The sequence below is a fragment of the Mastomys coucha genome, unplaced genomic scaffold (assembly GCF_008632895.1).
Source record: "Mastomys coucha isolate ucsf_1 unplaced genomic scaffold, UCSF_Mcou_1 pScaffold22, whole genome shotgun sequence".
Taxonomy (NCBI): domain Eukaryota; kingdom Metazoa; phylum Chordata; class Mammalia; order Rodentia; family Muridae; genus Mastomys; species Mastomys coucha.
Window position 1 is genome coordinate 65,095,602 of NW_022196905.1, and position 18,843 is coordinate 65,114,444.

General features: G+C 39.9%; 2 protein-coding genes across 6 annotated transcripts in view; one reads left to right on the forward strand and one right to left on the reverse strand.

Moving 5' to 3' along the window:
* Atp10d (ATPase phospholipid transporting 10D (putative)) overlaps positions 1-12,229 on the forward strand; it is a 90,607-nt gene extending 78,378 nt beyond the window's left edge. Inside the window, exons 20-23 of one of the 2 annotated variants that reach the window (XM_031342599.1) lie at positions 4,500-4,580; positions 5,690-5,794; positions 9,260-9,447; positions 10,552-12,229. In XM_031342599.1, coding sequence (XP_031198459.1) covers positions 4,500-4,580; positions 5,690-5,794; positions 9,260-9,447; positions 10,552-10,870 — 693 coding nt within the window. In that variant the 3' untranslated portion in view covers positions 10,871-12,229. The remainder of the gene's footprint in view (positions 1-4,499; positions 4,581-5,689; positions 5,795-9,259; positions 9,448-10,551) is intronic. The other variant, XM_031342600.1, reaches the window with a different exon arrangement.
* A 1,341-nt stretch (positions 12,230-13,570) lies between these two features.
* Corin (corin, serine peptidase) overlaps positions 13,571-18,843 on the reverse strand; it is a 211,355-nt gene continuing 206,082 nt past the window's right edge. For all 4 annotated transcript variants that reach the window (XM_031342604.1, XM_031342603.1, XM_031342602.1 and 1 more), the window contains 3 exons: positions 18,383-18,654; positions 16,354-16,487; positions 13,571-15,233 (listed from right to left, as the gene is read on the reverse strand). In XM_031342604.1, the coding sequence (XP_031198464.1) occupies positions 15,039-15,233; positions 16,354-16,487; positions 18,383-18,654 (601 nt within the window). In that variant the 3' untranslated portion in view covers positions 13,571-15,038. The remainder of the gene's footprint in view (positions 15,234-16,353; positions 16,488-18,382; positions 18,655-18,843) is intronic.

Genomic DNA, 18,843 nt, shown 5'->3' on the forward strand with positions numbered 1-18,843 from the left:
AAGCATTCATCTCAGAGAAAGAGTAACTTATAAAGTCCTCTTCTTCAAACTAGATACAAGAGTTAAAAACATCAAGCAAAGCATTCAGTCTCACTCTTTGTTGTTCTCTTACAAGCAACTCCCCAGTTAATCGTCTATGTTTCTTTTGGGTATATAAATACTTTTGAACTATGTAAGCTGTTCTGAAAACCATAATATAGTGTAAAAACATTAAGTAAACAATACTACTAATAGAGAGGCTGAGATAGGAGAAGCAAGATGTCAAGACCATTATGTTGTATACAGCAAGACACTGTCACGAACAAACAAGCTGAAAGTGTATAGAGAGTGTACAATATTGGACCTATTTCTCCAATTACCAAATTAGAGAGACCATTGGATGACAATCAACAAATTTCTAATTCCTCATATTTTTGGATTTCAACTGATTAGGATATGCTGGTAATATTAATTTTCATATTAAGATATTAAGAAAAAGTAATTGTTACTTCCTGTTGTTTTTGTTGTAAGAAGTGGAATTAGGTTTATGTGGGTTTGTTGAAAGATTACTTTCTTACTTCTTCTAGGGTGTAGTTTTGCTCCTTATGTTGATGTTTTCCATCTATTATCCTTTGTAGGGCTGGATTTGTGGAAAGATATTGTGTACATTTTGTTTTGTCATGGAATATCTTGTTTTCTCCATCTATGGTAATTGAGAGTTTTGCTGGGTATGGTAACCTGGGCTGGCATTTGTGTTCTTGTAGGGTCTGTATGACATCTGCCGAGGATCTTCTAGCCTTCATAGTCTCTGGTGAGAAGTCTGGTGTAATTCTGATAGGCCTGCCTTTGTATGTTACTTGACTTTTTTCCTTACTGCTTTTAAAATTCTTTCTTTGTTTAGTGCATTTGGTTTTTTTATTATTATGGGACAGAAGGAATTTCTTTTCTGGTCCAGTCTATTTGGAGTTCTGTAGACTTCTTATATGTTCCTAGGCATCTCTTTCTTTAGGTTAGGGAAGTTTTCTTCTAATAATTTTGTTGAAGATATTTACTGACCCATTACATTGGGAGGAGTCTTCACTCTCTTCTATACCTATTATCCTTAGGTTTGGTCTTCTCATTGCATCCTGGGTTTCCTGGATGTTCTGGGTTAGGAGATTTTTACTTTTTGCATTTTCTTTCACTGTTGTGTCAGTGTTTTCTATGGTGTCTTCTGCCCCTGAGAGTCTCTCTTATATCTCTTGTAATCTATTGGTGATGCTTGCATCTATGACTCCTGGTTTCTTTCCTAGGTTTTCTATCTCCAGGGTTGTCTCTCTTTCTGATTTCTTTATTGTTTCTATTTCCATTTTTAGATTCTGGATGGTTTTGCTCATTTTCTTCACCTGTTTGATTGTGTTTTCCTGTAGTTCTTTAAGGGATTTTTGTGTTTCTTCTTGAAGGACTTCTAGCTGTTTACCTGTGTTCTCCTGTATTTCTTTGAGGGTGCTATTTATGTCTTTATTAAAGTCCTGTATCATCATCATTAGAAGTGATTTTAGATCTGAATCTTGCTTTTACAGTGTGATGGTATGTCCAGGACTTGCTATGGTGGGAGTATTGAGTTCTGATAATGCCAAGTAACCTTGGTTTGTGTTGCTTATATTCTTATGCTTGCCCCCCACCATCTGGTTATCTCTATGCTACCTGCCTTTGCTATATCTGACTGGAGTCTGTCCTTCCTGTGATCCTGGTTGTGTCAGAACTCTCCAGAGTCAAGTTGTCTCTGTGATCCTGTGATTCTGGGATCCTGTGATCCTGGGCTTGTTTGACCACCTGGGAGTGGAGCTTCCTCTGGGTGTTGTGGGACGGGCTGCAGAGCTTTCACCCAAGGTCTGCTCAGGGCACCAGTTGGCCTAGACAAACTGAAAACAACCAGAGCCACTGGGCTGGTGGAGTTCCTGTGTACCTAGTCCTGCTGGTCCCAGGTACTCCCGGTATTGGGACAGATGTTGTGTCCTCCTCACCTCTGATCCTGGGCATATTCGATGAAAGAGGTTTTAAACGATGCCTTTATTTTCTCAAACTTTATTCTGACTTGAACATCATTTCTGATAGTCAGTGATTCAGTGTCTACACCTGACAGGAACAACCAGCAAAGAGAAGCCACACATTCAGCTGCCAGGAGAAAGAGATCTGCATAAACCTTTAGTAGCACACAGTCCTCTGAAACTGAACAATGAGCTTCCCTAGAGCCATCCAGTCTGCCTTTAGTTCAAGGCCCAGATGGTAGACTGTGTGATTAGAGCCATTGAACACTTTTCAGCACCCCAGGCCCCAGCTAAGTCACATGTGCCCCAGGAGCAGAAGCTTTCAGTGGCAAGTGTTACAAGAGTGACTTGAAAACCCCTTTGTATAGGCTGACTACTTCATTCTTGTTTTTGCTAGAATTGAGCTCATTGCATCCAGCCCTTGAGCCCCATGATCATTCCTTTGTGCACAGTGTTCTGTTAAGCTCTCTTATTTCATAAAAATTCAATCTAGTGGGCAGAGTTCCTGCACATACACATAGGAAAAAGGCAGTTCCATTGCATTTCTCTTTTAGGATCTGTCCTTTCCTTGAACATGGCCTCCAGAGTAGTTTTATGTTATGTGAGGTCTTGTCCTGGCTTTCTAAAGCTCCCTCCAGACTCTCTCTCCCACAAAGTATATAAATGTACAGCCAGAGGAGTCCCATCCTGAAAGCAGTCACTTTTTCCCATCAGCTCACCATCCACATGATCTTCCATCTACTCACTGTCCACATGGTTCCATCCACTCATTGTCCAATATGCCCAGTGGACGTGAACCATGATTTCATTATCCACTCATCAGTTGGTGGGCATCTAGGTTGGGTCTGTTTTCTAGGTATCTTGACTACAGCAGCAATGAACATGGACTTCTAAGTATTTTCGAAGTAGGATGTAGAGTCCTTTGGGTTTGTCCAGAAGTGCTAAAGCTGGATCAAATACTTGCTCTAATTCTGGTTTCTTGAGAAACGTCCAGATTGATTTCCAGAGTGGCTGCCCTAATCCAACCAAGACTGTGTAAGGATGCCCCTCTCCCCACATCTGTACCTCCATTTGTTGCCATGTGTATTCCTGACCATGGCCATTCTGACTGAAACATCATATTTTAGTTTTAATTTGCACTTCCCTGATAGCCAAAGGGTATTGAATGTTCTTAAATTATTTACTAGCCATTTTATTTCTTGTTCTGAGAAGCTTCTGCTTAGCTTTATAGCTCTATTTCATTTTATTTCAACTTTCTTTTTCTCATTATTATAACCAAATACTTGACATAACCTATTATGTGAGGAAAGATTTCTTTTACCTTACAGGTTTTTTTGTCTTTTCTTTTTTGTTTTGTTTTGTTTATGGCTGGTCATGTTAGGAGGGACAGGAGGAGAGAAGATTGAAGATGGTGGACAGAGCAATTCAAAGACTCAGCACTTGGGCAGACAAAGCTAGAGTTCGGCTGGCCTACTTCTGCCCGCCAGGCCTCACTCTTAGATTCCCAAATCTCTCAACAGTACCTGCAGCTGGAACCACGCTTAGAAGACATAAGATGATTGGAGGACATTCAGATTATAACATGAGAGATAGAGGACATTCAGATTATAACATGAGAGACTGTGTTGAGGGTACAGAGGGGAGTGTAGAAGGTTGCTAAGATGGCTGTCTAGTGGATCCTAGACAAAGCTGATGGTAATGGTGGGGGACAATATATGCAGAGATCAGTGATGGGTTTGGATACATTTTAGAATAATGCTTTCTGATCAGTAGGCATGGAAAGTTATTACAACTAGCTATCCCTGCTTCCAGTATTTCATAGACACACAAGGGCTTAGGATACAGCTCAGTGGCAGAGTTCATGCTTAACATATGTGGCCTGTAGTTCAGTCTGTCCCAAGCAGAAGCAGCATACACACATATGCACATATGCAAACACACATGCACATTCATACACAAACACACACATGCACGAGTACATACTTGTTGATCCTGATAAAGTACACCTTATTTTATTTTTTAATTAAAACATAATTACATTATTTTTTCCTTCCTTTTCCTCCTTCTAACTTCTCCCATCTCACCCTGTCTCCTCTCAAAATCATGACCTCTTTTTCTTCAGTTGTTATTGTTACATGTATATGTGTATATATAAAGACACACACACATGCATGTATTCATACATCTTACCCAATGCACAATGGCTAAGAGCTACAAAACACCTGACATGCTGGAAAGGATTGGAGGACAAAGAAACCTTCAGTCACTGTTTATGGAATTGTAAACTGGTCCAGCCACTCTTTAAATGGATCAGAATTCCTTTACGGTTGTTACATTTCCAGCCATACCGGTACAACAGAGAAGATGTCTTCGCTTGCTGGCTTCATTCTCCCACCATGCATCATGAAACAGAGAACGAAGGAATAGATTATTATTTTGCTCTGACTCTTGTTAACTTTTACTTCTTTCCGATTTGTATTTCATCTCCAGGAATACTTGCCCGTCACCTTCTGGATCACCTTGTTGGATGCCTTTTATCAAAGCCTGGTCTGCTTCTTTGTGCCTTACTTTGTAAGTCATTGTTTGCTTGGTGTGTTTGCCACTAATGAATCAATGGTGCTTCTATGTACTTTGCTTCTGGTCTCCAGTTGACTGTCTTATAACCCCCCCCACACACACACACACCCAATATGCTAGCTCATGGATTTAATTAAGTACTCAGTTGAGTTCTCTTAGGTCTCTTGTTAACACTAAATTGTCTACTGATTTTTTTCCAGTGGCTTAAATAAAATTTAAATTTTGGCCATATAAAAAAATTATCCAAAACTTAACATAAGAAATATAAGAGCTTTATTAGGAGGCTAATTCTATCAGCATTACATACAATATTAAATTTAAATACAGACTATCTTCAAAATTTAATAGAAACCACTTTTTACAAATAAGTTAGAAGGTAATAGAAGTAGGCAAAGAGTGTGAAAAAGTTCATTTTAAACGTTCACACTGGCACGGAGCACAACAGACATGGTTGCAAGTACCTGTCTGCACCTTATTCCAGAAAGAAACATGTGTGTGACCATGAAATAGGTTGGCAGATCACAGCATTGACAGTAAAAGCCAATGATGCTCACTCACTAGGCTGTCAGTTTCTCTGCCCTGTTCAAATTAAATTACTTGAATTAGGCTCCCTTGAATATGTGGCTATATTACTCTTCAAGAGGAATTTATACAAAGCAACTGCAAGTACATTCAGAAATAGGAACAACTGAAAAAGCAGGGAATTGTATCATTTGAGGAATGGCGTAAGAACTTCAAGATGCACGGGTAGGAGAAGGTGGTGTTTACCTAGAAGTATAAGCTTAGGTTGCTTATTGCTGCTTCAGTGATGTATTAGGTGAAATGCATTTGATATGTCTGTGTGCCTTCAGGAGCTAAAACTATGAACAGATGCTTCCAGAATTATGATTCAGAATGAAGAGGAATTCCACCTAAAAACTCACAATGTACAAAGACAGTCTACCTGGGAGTCTCTTTCCTGGAAATGGTCCTTTTCCCTAAGTAACCAGTTAGTAGAACTATTGCAGAGAATGCTCTAGCTACATTTGAGCCAGAGTTAAAATGGTGTTCCTCTAACAAGTGTGTGCAGCTCCTCACGCTCACCCCCTGTTCTTTCCTTGTAGACCTACCAGGACTCTGGCATTGACATCTTTACCTTTGGGAATCCCTTGAACACAGCAGCTCTGTTCATCATTCTCCTCCACCTGGTGATTGAAAGCAAGAGTTTGGTGAGTGCATTCCTATGCTTGGGGGGATGTCTTCTGTTAGCAGTGGGCCTGCTGAGTCCTCATAAGAGCCATGAGACTGTGGGAAAAGGGTCTTTCAGGGAAAAACTCAGGATCACCAGGTGCCATGATGGTAAGTCTAGGAAAAGGGAATGGTGCCCTTGTCTTTGTTTCAGTCACTGGTAGGAACTTCATAGCAGTGTGTATTATTCAGTGGACAAGAATTCACCATCTGTGCCCAATAGGTTTTGAGACCAAGCTGATGCTTTGGACCAAAGTCAACGACATCCTGCGCCATGACCCCATTCTGTTGTCTTTACTAAATGTCCTTGAGATAATATAAAATATTTTTTATTTTTTTATTTTTGGGTAAAGATTTCTTTTTATATATTTTCTTATTACACTTGGGATGAACTCGAAAACCCTAATACAGCTCATCAGAACTCATGCAGTGAGACTCTTAACTCATGCCTAGCTTCATTTCATTAGTCAAGGGATGGCACAATGTCATTCCTCTTCCAGCTCCTCAGATGCTTTCAGTTCATTGTCAACATCAAAACCTCTCTACTTGCCATCGCTATTTGTGGAGATACTTTTAGATTCTCCTGTGTCTTAGTTAGGGTTATAGTGCCATGAAGAGACACCATGACCAAGGCAACTCATAAAGTAAATCATTTAGTTGGGGCTTGATTACAGTTTCAGAAGTTCAGTCCTTTGTCATCATGGTAGGAAGCATGGCAGCATGCAGGCAGACATGGTGCTGGAGGAGCTGAGAGTTCTACATCTTAGTCTGCAGGCAGCAAGAAAGAGACTATGTACCACATTGAACATATATTTATACATATTACCTCAAAGCCTGCCAATAGAGTGACACAGTTCCTCCAACAAGGCCACACCTCTTCATAGTGCCATTCTCTATGGCCAGGCATTCCAACACAAGGGTCTGCAGGGGCCATACCTATTCAAACCACCAGACCTTGTATTTATAACTTTTACCAACTTCAAAAATAATACTTTAGATCATTGTGTATCTCAGCACTCACTCTTTACCCCTTCAACTTTTCCTGACTCATCATTAGCCCATCTGACTCTCTTGCTTTTATTCATAAGCTTAAAAATAATTTATATTATTCATTTAATGATGGGATTATCTGATTCGTGTTCATCTTCCTCATCAAATTACAATCTCTGTGAGCTCAGGGCTCAGGGCAGTTTTGTTCACCACGTAACCCAGTGTCAGAGAGAAGGCTAAGTCAGAGTAACCCTTGTGAGTGAAGAGGAAGATACCAGACCATTTGGGGAGTGTATTTACTATCAGGGTAAATAAATGGATTTCAAACAGGAATTCATGAGTGAGGTTATGGTTTAAAATAAATGATGCTATATTATCATTATTTTAACAAGTTATAAAGTAGGAATGGACATATTCTTGGCATCCTATGCTTTTCTTATGCAAGGATGATCTTATAAATCCTAAATGTGATACAGTGTTAACATGCAAACAGCAGGTTGGCTGAACATCTGTTTAACTTCTAATCAATTGTCAGGGATACTTTTGGTTCTTCCAAAAGACCTGCCACAGACTTTGTGTGTGTCCAGAGGAACTGACACATCGTGTATACCAGTTGGGGTTCACTCATTCAAAGCAGCAACAGTCCATTCTGGATAACCTAAGCAAGTAGAACTGCTCTGAAAATTACGTTGAGAAACTATGGTTCAACAAACATGAAATTCTCAGGGAGCCAACAGAGGGCCAGGGAGGAGAAACTAGTGGGTATACTTGTCAGAATCCATACTGGTCTGAACCCACTTCATGCATTTTCTTCTTCTCTTGCCTCTCTGTCCCTGAGTCCCAGTTTCAGGTGATGGAGTCCTTAGTCCTTGGCTTCAGTCCCAGGCTTTAGAATGAGAGGAGTGTGTTGCTAACACTATACTCAATGTTGAGTGTTCTCTCCAAGAAGGATAGATAAAGCTAAAAATACAGAAGTGTCTCTGTAGAAGTTCCATCTTGAAGTAGTGCTTCTCCTGCCAGAGAATGTACAACCAGAGCTCATGGACTTTGTAGTGCCCTTTCTAGAAGAGTTAGCCATTTTGAGCTCATGAATAACATGTCCTTCAAACTCTTGCTCCTGTATTGTGGCCACCTCTCACTTCCTGGGCAGTTTTACCCAGCATTCTGCATATTCACTTCCTTATGTCAACTCATTTACAACTATGGGCTGCCATGTCATCGTCTCACTTGTAGAAGCACATAAGGAGAGAAAAAGACACTGGATAGTGCTCAAATTCAATGGAGAGTATTTGAACAAGAAAAGCAGAAAGGAAGGAAGGAGAGAAGGAAGGAAGGAAAGAAGGAAGGAAGGAAGGAAGGAAGAGAGAAAGGGGAGGGAGGGAAGAAGGAAGAAGGAAGAAAGAAAGAAAGAAAGAAAGAAAGAAAGAAAGAAAGAAAGAAAGAAAGAAAGAAAGAAAGAGAAAGAAAGAGGGAGGGAGGAAGAAAGAAAGAACAGAGGGAGGGAGGGAAGGAGGAAAGGAAGAGAGACAAAGAAATGAATGCAAGAGAGGGGAAAAGGGAGGGAGGGAGAAAAGGAAGAAAGAATATAGAAAGCAAGAATAAATAAAGAATAAACCCATTGTTCTAGAGGCATGACATTGTTAAACATGGAATTACCCAACATTTTCTAGAAAGCTACATTTTATAAAACATGAACAATCTTTGTGACTTATGCAAAGACATGTCCTTTGGGGAAACACTTTGCATAGTCGAAAACAAAGTAAGAGTGAATTACACCTTATTTGAAAATTACAGTTCTAGAGAAGAGGTTTATAATGACAGTGTTTCGAGTAGGAGGAAAGCCAACCCCACACACACACACACACCAACAGTATGCACACTGCTGGGTGTGACACATGCTGCACTAAGCGCCATGGAAGAAGGCACAGCAGCTCTTACAAGCTTCTCCACTGAGAGTTCTAAATGTCCGTCCCCACTCATTGATCCTTGCTTTATTGAAGGGGAGTAGAGAGCTGCAGGCCACTTGAATACTAACTCAGGGAAGAGAATTAGAGTATGGCTGAGCAAATGTAGTTTCTACTAGATATGTGAATAGCTGAAGTTTTGAAGATTACTGAAGTAAGGTAACACCTTTAATCAAATCAATGAGTGGCTGTATAAGAAAACAAATGAGGGATTATATAAAAAAGAAAAAGGAAATTCAAGCACTTGCTGGTACATGGGCAGTACAAACTAAACCAGACAACAGAATTGCCCATTGACTTTTGATTTAAGTTTGTAGAATTCAAACACTAACACAAGCCACTCTTGAATGATGGTCTTCCCTTATGCCCTTGGGTCTTGTGTGGTAAGGTCTGTAACATGAGCCACTCAGAGCTCCGATGTACTTTGTTCCTTTAACAGAGAGGGTTTTGCCATCAGTAAGCATTCCTTTCCGGGCCCTTTCTGTCTTTCAGACTTGGATCCACATGCTGGTCATTGTTGGGAGCATCTTGTCCTACTTTTTCTTTGCCTTGGCTTTTGGAGCCTTATGTGTCACTTGCAACCCACCCTCAAACCCCTACGGGATTATGCAGAAGCACATGCTAGACCCTGTGTTCTACTTAGTTTGTGTTCTTACAACCTGCGTAGCGCTTCTGCCCAGGTATGTAATTTTGTTTGCTTCTCAAGACAGTAAGTACATGGAATCAGAGGCTTCAAGTAACTGCTAAGAATGAATCGCAGACCACCCTGTTCAGCAATGAGAAAGCCAGCCTGCATGCTAGCTAAAATATTGGTTTCAGCTGTTGTACCATCAGCAGGCCAAGATGAAGTGAGTGAAGACGTATATGTCTCTGTCATGGAAAGATCCAATTTGATGGATAGCTCCCAGGAATAAAGAGACCTTGCTTCATGGGATTATCTGGGGATTTATCATGTCCTATCTTTTGCTCTGCCATCCCCTAAGCCCTTGCCTTGGTCTGCCTTACAGCTCCAACAGAATAGTCAAACTGGGTAACTGACAAACAGAAATGTCCGAGCTTGGATCTCTGGAGGCTGGGGAGTCCCACGTCAAGGTCCAAGCAGGTCATCCCAGGATGAAACCTTAATGCTGCATCCACCCCTGGCAAAGGTGGATGAGCAGACCCACATAGCCTTGTTACCTCGTAAAGATTCCCCTACATATTATTACAGAGTACAACATCTATCGCATGCCAAAAGAAAAGAAGCTTCCTGTGGGTCTCGGGATGGAGCTGCTAACGGGACCCATCTTCACTCGTGCTGAAGAGTCTCCTGTGCTTTGGCTATTTCCCTCCACAAAAGTCATGTTGAACTTTATTACCATTGTGGCGGGAGAAGAAGGGAGTCTTTATGCATATTTGGCAGCCATTTAGAGGGTGCTTACTATTTGCTAATGTTAAACAAATATTAAGTTGCTTAATATTTTCTCATTATTTTGAGTTTTTAAAATCAGGGTATTGCCCAGTAACCCAAACTGTCCTGAAACTTACTGTCAAGCTTAAGGCGGCCTTGAACTCATGGCTACTCCCTCTAATTTAACCTCCTAAGTGTTAGAATTATAAAAGCTTACCACCATGCTCAGTTTAATATTATTCTTAATCTCCATTTTATAGCTGTCTTACCTTCCTCTATCTCAGAAGCTGAGTGATTATTTCCTTTTTTTTTTTTTTTAACTGATCAGTATTCTCCGTGGGCCCCCTGATGCAATGGGAGTGAACATAATTCTACGATGTTCTTTGTAACCTAGGTTTGTGTACCGAGTTCTTCAGGGATCCGTGTTTCCATCTCCAATTCTCCGAGCCAAGTACTTTGACAGACTACCTCCAGAGGAGAGAGCAGAAGCTCTCAAGAGGTGGAGAGGGACTGCAAAGGTCAATCATGGGGCATCTACGTGTGCCAGCCAATCAGCTGCTAAGTCAGGAAGACCCACGCCTGGCTCTTCCGCTGTCCTTGCGATGAAGTCAGCAACAGTGTGTACTGTTGAACAAAGCACATGTGAGACGGTGCTAGACCTCTACTACTCTGAACCTGGGGCCTCAAAGATGACTGGACCCTCAGCAAGTTAAACACTCAGGATACCCTGTTTAGAGTTGCTGGCAGTCTTTCAAGTTTGGAAGGATGTAGAAGAGGCATCTCTCAGAAGTGAAGATGGATTACTTGTGGCTTTGTACAAGGGGCATCAGCATTTGGGGTGGCATGAAAAAAATCAAGAGCATGTCTACAATTATATACCTGTGGACATTTGTAAACAAGGGAGAGCGTTTGACCTGAGCAGAGTTTAGGGAAATGGAATATTTAATTCAGGATAATATGTTGTCTTTGTGAAACTTTTTGATTTTTGTAAAGGAATTTTAATTGTCTTATAAATGCAGTCATTATCAAAGAAACTTATTTGAAATATATTTATTTTACAGATAAGCCTCGTGCATTTGAAAAAAAATGCTTTAGGAGAGATCCAACCTGAATTCTCCTTATGAAAAAAGAAAGTACTTTTAAAAATTGTTCATGAGAAAAACTCATTAATTTGAAGACAAATTCCCCAGAGCCTTTTATTTGTCAGGAGAGAAGGCTTATTCATGGTCCCCCGACTAACCGTGCTTGTCAGCACGATCATCTCAGCTTTGTGCTAAGCAGAGCCTTTGTAGGGAAGGGCAAGGAAGAAGGCTAGAGTTTTCAACAGCACCAGGCTGCCTTCTGCTCTGCTTACTGTTTACTCTGTTACTGAGTAGACGCAGACACTCCCTATGTGCAGATGTTGTCAACCAGGAAACAGACAAATGGCCGAGAAACACAATCAGCTGAGCCTACAGGCCGTGAGCAACTCCTGGGTTCTAAAATTGATGACACCCACATTAAAATGGGACACTCATCTTGGAAAGTCTTCCCAAGACCGCTTGAGAGTTCATAGTTGTAACAGTGCTCACTAGTTTCTGTGTGTTGTGCCCTCTACAGAATGGGAATCTCCGAGGCTCTTAGAAAAATAAACATGCTGGAGGGTAGAGATATCTGTAGCAAGGTTTCTGCTGTGACAAATCACGCATGGATGCTGGCTTCATTTAGTGCCTAGAAGCTAGATTACACTAGTCGAGTCAATTTGCTACTGTGAAGTCATGTACTCTTGTTGAAGTCTTTCAAAGCTTCCATATCCACCCGACAGCTGCCACCTCCTTGTAGTCTAGAATTCTCTTCATGAACCTCTATGTTTAAAGGTCAGTGTCTACATCAAAGTCTTATAAACTGTTATTCTCAGGGCCTAACTGTTGCCCACTGGGTACACCCCAGTTGCTTTCTGTACCTTCCTGGTATCGTTGTTAAATGGTCTTTTCACATAGACTGATTTCTGGAACTGTCACAAAACCATGTGTCTAAATGAAGCTGCCTTCTGCTTCCTTGAGATTTTTTTAAATAAATTATTTCATAAATGATGTTCACTGGAAACTGTCATCACTTCTGTAACTACTCTCTGAATTTGGCTGTAATTGATGCTAGAGCTGAGAAGGAAAACACCAAGGTGTGCCTTTGTCAGAATGCTGTTTGGGGCTTTTTGTCTATGGGGGACAAAAAAAATCACTTGATTTCAGATCATTCATCATCCCCATAGCAACGGGAATTCAGTCTTTGAGATCATCACTTCCCAAATAAACCTTAAAGCGATACTCATAGGCAATAAAAGGTTATAATATAAAAATTAAAGGAATATGAAGAGAGGAAGAAGCAGGTCATTTCCAAAATGTAAATTACCTGTACATAAGAATTTAGGAAAGCATTAATGTTTATGTCATGGGGCTATAATCTTGTACCTACAGCTCCAAAATCCTCATAACTTTGCTCATAAATTAATTCCAAACTTAATGTGTTGGATAAATCTGAAGCTATTTATATACCTTATGCAATGATTTATGTATCTTGCTAGAAAGTATTGCTATGTCTAATTACGTAGTGATTAACTATTTTTCTTTAATTAAAAAAAAAAAAACCTTCTGAAACACACCTTGTCCTGCGCTGAGGAGATTTTCAGATCTCTGTAAAGCTTTTAAAAGGTTGAATTTATAGAACAATAATTTTATGCAAAATTAACAAAGCTAGTGTGGTATACTTTATCTTTATATTTAGAATATTTCAACAAAGTTTGAGGAATCCAAGAAAACAAATAACAAAGAGTTTAAAATTATGATTTTGTTATAAAAGGTTTGTAAAGCAGAGGAACACTTCCAAAAATGGACTACTCATTCTCTTAGTAGGATTGATGTTCTCTGAGTACTCTGTGAACAATTATCATTATTATTATTATTATTATTATTATTATTATTATTATTGCTGCTGTTGTTATTTAAAGATTTATTTATTTTATGTATGTGACTGTGTATGTCACTGTCTTCAGACACACCAGAAGAGGGCATCAGATCTCATTAGAGATGGTTGTGAGCCAGCATGTGGTTTCTGGGAATTGAACTCAGGACCTCTGGAAGAGCAGACGGTTCTCTTAACCACTGAGCCATCTCTCCAACCCACAATTAAAATTATTAACAACTCATTAGACTAACGATAAACAGTTACTAGTTCAGAAGAGCAGGTTCCTGTGAGAGTGAGCTATACAACACTGGGTACCACTCTGCTATTAGAGGGATGATCACTTTTCTGGAACTTGGTCTCTATATTCTATCCATAGTCCTCCAGAAAAAAAAATAAAAAAAGATTGTATCATTTTATTTGTATTTAAAATTGTTTAAATAAGTCCAACAGGTACATTTTTCTGACTACAAGTCACCAATGCTAAAAAATATTTTATTAATTATGTGCCAACAATTATAACAAAAGACCCTCGGTTGACCGATGGTCTTAAGCCTTCATACAGTCATGACCACAGTACAACCATTTGCTACACACTCTTTGTAACAAGTTCCAGGGCAAGAGGTGAATAACATGGAGAATAAGGGTTGAAACAATGTTTTGCATTTGAACTATCTAGAAAAAGAGTACAAAATACACATATAAAATTTGCAGGTAGTCCCTGTTTGCAATACTGAGGCAGTTTGGTTGCTGGTGAAGTTTAGCAGTGCATCCTACTTGTTCAAAAAGGCATTTGGATGTTACATAGTTCATGTCTGGCTAATTAAATTAAGTATATATGAAGGTTTGTGTTTTGAAGCTTTTTAGTGGGAAAAAATACTTTTAACCACTAATTGCTTTGGAAATTGATTCCTATAAAGTGGCCCAGTGCTTAAAGTCATCTTTAAAATTTAGTTTTAATTATCAATGAGGCAAAATGGCAATACCAGATGTTAGACATCTAGTTAGAGGGGGAAATTGCAAAATGTTATACTCCATGAAACATTTGCTACACTTTGAAATATATTTCTGTAACTTTTCTGGTTTGGGTGAATACAAGCAGACTAATTTTCAGATTTAATTGGGGGTGGGATATTGGTTTATTTCTCCTTTTCAACTTGTATGTCTTACAGAATGGAAAAAGTTCTCATTCATTCCAACATAGGCAAACAAATTATTTCCTCAAGGATTGACCTGGTTTTTGACATCACAGTCATCTAAAATCCGACATACACGAAAATCCCCAGTAATGGGACAAGTCTGGTGGAGATTTTAATCTTAATATGAATACAGAAAGGATAGATTTATGCTTACTACTGAGTGTTAGTTTTGTTGGCTAGAGAATTTTACATTCTTGACACTTCAGCTGTCTAGATCAGCACTGTGGGTCTTTTCTCTGTCTTTCATAATTTCTTCAAATTATGTAGAAGAGTATAGTAAATAATAAAAGCATGTATAATATCTTGGCTTTTTATAAATTAAAAGCCAGTCTCCAAGAACAGTTCTGAAATGTGCCCCCTAAGCTACTGGACTTGAGCAGAAACTGGAGATCAGTCAGCATGTATCTCCATGTGTGTTTTGTAATAGTAGAAAAGGAGCTTTCTATAACTCGTTATAGTGCTCCAAATGTCTCTATGGATTGATAATTCCACACTACATTCAAGGTTAGCCTAGCAAGAGAACAAAAACTACTTTGCTCTGTGCTTTTAAAAGAATTCATGAAATTAATGAATGATAACGTTGAAAACGATTAAAGCCTGAGTAAAACTCATCTAACACATACAGGAGATGTCCTGCAGTGCATATTGAGCATCCCATGAAACGCCTGTTCATACAGCTCTTGTCAGGACACACTTCCCATTCAAGAGGGTCATTCTCCGTGTAGGTTTCCCACAAAGTCTCTGATTATCCTTGAGATTTCTTTTGGAGGAAGGTCTGAATATATATCTGTCTTTCAATCCAGCCAACAAAATAAGACACATTGCTGTACACTCCAGGTCCCAGAACTTTGGAAAAGCAGACGGAGCCCCATGAAGTTAAACCAAATAATGTCCACTGTCCTCCGGGTCGTTCACAAACCAGAGGCCCACCACTGTCTCCCTGCAAGGAATAGCAAATGATGTTAGTCATGGGAATTCAGAGATCTAGTGGTGGGGCTATCATCCTAAGGGATAGCCCAAACCAGCTGAGTTGGAAAATTTCAACAAAGTTTTCCATAGTAAGCCTTGGAGGGCATCTGCTTTCCACTGTATAAACTGAACATTCCAATAAACATGATGGATTCTGAGTTTTAAAGGGACTGATGTACTGAGGAAAGAAATTTTGTTCTGTCTTGTCATGAGGTCAGAAGACTTATAGAACACACCACAAAATGTCATAAATTTTTTTTTAAAAAAAGGCTTTATGCATCAAAACTAATTATCTCAACAATTTTATTGTTTAAGTTGGATTGATCTTCTAAAAGTAGGGAGTACCCAAAAATGGAAAATTAAAACCTCCCCCAATTAATCAGTTGTACATAATGTTCTAAAGTGAACCATTCCAAATGTCATGTAATTGTGTTGGGCTGGTGATGAGCATGGTTTTTCTTTGCTTAATAAAAAACTCTGAGGAGCACTTTGATCACTCCAAAGCAACAAAGCAGCAGTGTAGAAAACCCACAGCCTGCTCCTCACTTCCTTGTTACTTTGTGCACTTGTCCATTTGAATGCCAGAGAGACACAGTTCAGCACAATAGCTGCCGAATGTTTAAGTAAATGTTTGAAACCTCCCAAACACTGCATATAAGGCATGTTTTGAAGATTGCAATGGCCATAAGTCCTGTCTGAGGTTGGGGGCAGCGACAATGACAGGCTGGTAGTCAAATGAAGGCCATGACATATCGAGCAATTGTAGACAGAAGTCTTTTTACATACTATGGGAGCTGGGCTGCCAATGTATGTCCTAATGTCATGATGGTTATACCTAGCAATGTCCTCTAGTGTCACCTTACTGCTTAAGATGGTGGATTAGACGCTGTGATTTCTACTTGCCTCTCATAATTAGGCTTGTCTTAGTCACCAAATTGATCAAAGGAGATGGGCTGCCTCAACTGTCCTCCTAGCAGTGAGTAATATTCATAAATGTTCCTGAGGGACCATACATGACTTGTGATCAGCTCTGCAAGCTCACGAAAGTCATGGAGGATCCTGATTTCTGGTGTCGTCAGAAGGCAGCTTACCATGCACGAGTCCACAGTGCCGGACTCAAAGCCAGCACATATCATCCGATTGGTAATGGTCTTCATGTCAAAATAGGACTGACACTGCTCCAGAGGAATGATTCGGACTTCCCCCTCCTGCAGCTTAAAGGGCACTGCATTCAAAAAAGAAGAAGAAAGAGAAACACACATGAGCATAAGACTGACAAAAGCGTGGCCAGCAAAATACAAAATGAGCTACCATTGCAGGGATATTTTCATAACACCAAGAGAACTACATCGTTTCCCTTAAGTATCATCTCAAGGGGAAGATTTATTTGAAATCCGAATTTTCTACTTAGAACTTTTGATAGCAACCATCTATCTGATGAAACTCCTATTGTTCTAATGAGACACATCAATTAAATAAGAATTTCTTAACCCATAGGTCGCGATCCCTATGGAGGTTGAGTGACTCATTCACAGATATTTATATTATGACTAATAACAGTAGCAAAATTACAGTTATAAGGTAGCTAAAATGTATGGTTGGGGTCCATTAGAGCAGGAACATGAATTAAAGGGTTGCAGTATTGGAAAGGGTGAGAACCACTGGCTTGTCCCCTTGACATGTGCTGTGAAAAGGAGAACAGGGCAGGGCTTTTAGCTCAGCATATCCATCCTGCTCTAGGATTAGAGAAAACCTGCTGACCTTCACGGGGAGAGGCCCCCCTCACATGTGTTCCTATGATCCTTGTTCTGATGTGGAAACTTTCATCCTAGGGGCTGTGACAAATTTGAAAGGGACAATATCATCTCTTGCTTACAATAGACAGAGTATATGGCTTCTGTCTTGCTTAAAGTTTCTCAGGAATAACAGTGGCTGTCTTCAAGCAAAACCTCATAAATCTTATTTGCACATCCTAAAAACCATGCAGATTCGAAGCCATGATGAGGAAGCAGTGCTAATAATAATCTTTTGGAGAAAACAAATGTGATGCAGTACAAGCCTAACAAACCAGAAGGATGATGATGAGTACTGCAGTCAACAGTGTACTGTACACTAGGGTAGACAAGGCTCATATCACCAGCATCTTATAGGCCACAGTGCTATCCATTCCCTGTGTAATAATCTCATGTGTTCTACGATCATCTCATTCTTTCTGTAGAACGCAAGAGATTGGAATGGCCAGGGTCAATTCGATCTTCCAGAATGAATCCATTTGCCTGTTCTTCATGCTATCTCCTGACTGGGGCGTACGTGCCATGACACCTTACTACTATGAGTTTATATAGATATTTTGTGATGGACACAAATAGAGACACTGTGAACTATATTCTGCTCATTTCGTTACAATGCTAAAAATAAAACCATGTATAGGAGTGATGGCGAGTTCCTTTAAATTGGTGTTTTTGTGGCTAATATCAAGATGCCATCATTCAGAGAAGAATGGCCCACTCCTGCAGCTGACACAACTATTTTGTTCTCGGCTCTTATTAATAAGTCATAAATAAATAAAATAGTTTGACTTACTTAAATAAGTCAAACTATTTCTATGTGTTTTGTGTTTAAATCACTTTCCATGAAGCCCAATTTAAGCAATTTAAATAGATATGTATCACACTTCCTCATAGAAGGATGTGCTGCCTATGTAGATAGGAACAAATCAATTACAAAACTGAAAGTATGACTGTAGCTTGGCTGCAGAAATGGAATTGCCTAATTATTCCACACAGCCTCCGAGCAATTCTGCCAAAAGATAGCCCAAACCACTGTTCTCTCTAGCAGGGATGTTGGGCAGGTCACACCTTGCAAAACATTGTAGTAGCTCTCTGAAGAAAGATCAGAGCTGTATGGAAGAATGCTTGAGTTTGCATCTCAGGTTGGGCAAGTTTATTTATGCGTTATGATGGATGGTTTGTGTGTGCAATTGGCTTAGAGAGGAGAATATAACACAAGCTAAGTATTTACCCTATGTGGCTGTTTTTACATGTGAATGGGCAAAGCCTAAAAGCCACCCTAAGCTTTTCATTGCAGAGTGGGAAATCATGGCTGAGGACACTCACTTACTTTTATTGCCCATGTGACCCCAGCCTGTGATGTAGCAGTACGTATCTGGTTCCAGATACTCCTCTGGGCTGGGTAGGCAGACAGGTCTGACGTAGCTTGTCTCATTGATATCATCACTCAGCTCCACCACGCTGATATCATAGTCTACCACCGCTCGACTGTAACGGGGATGTAGCAGGATGGTCTTCACAAAGCGGGTCTGCATAAAGCCTGATGGATGGTCCAGGTTGTTTATGCCAAAGACCACTTTCCAAACATCAGCATCCTCTCTCCTAAAAACAATCCGAGATTACCTTCAGTTCTATCTGCTTCGATGGTACATGCTTTTAACAGTAATTTTTGTATATAAACAGCGGTTGTTCCCACGCCTGTCTCCTAATACATTCATGTGAAAAGAGGCCACACAGTGACCTGAGGAATGAAGAGTTGAACATTATTATATGAGGAAGCAAAGCTCAGAT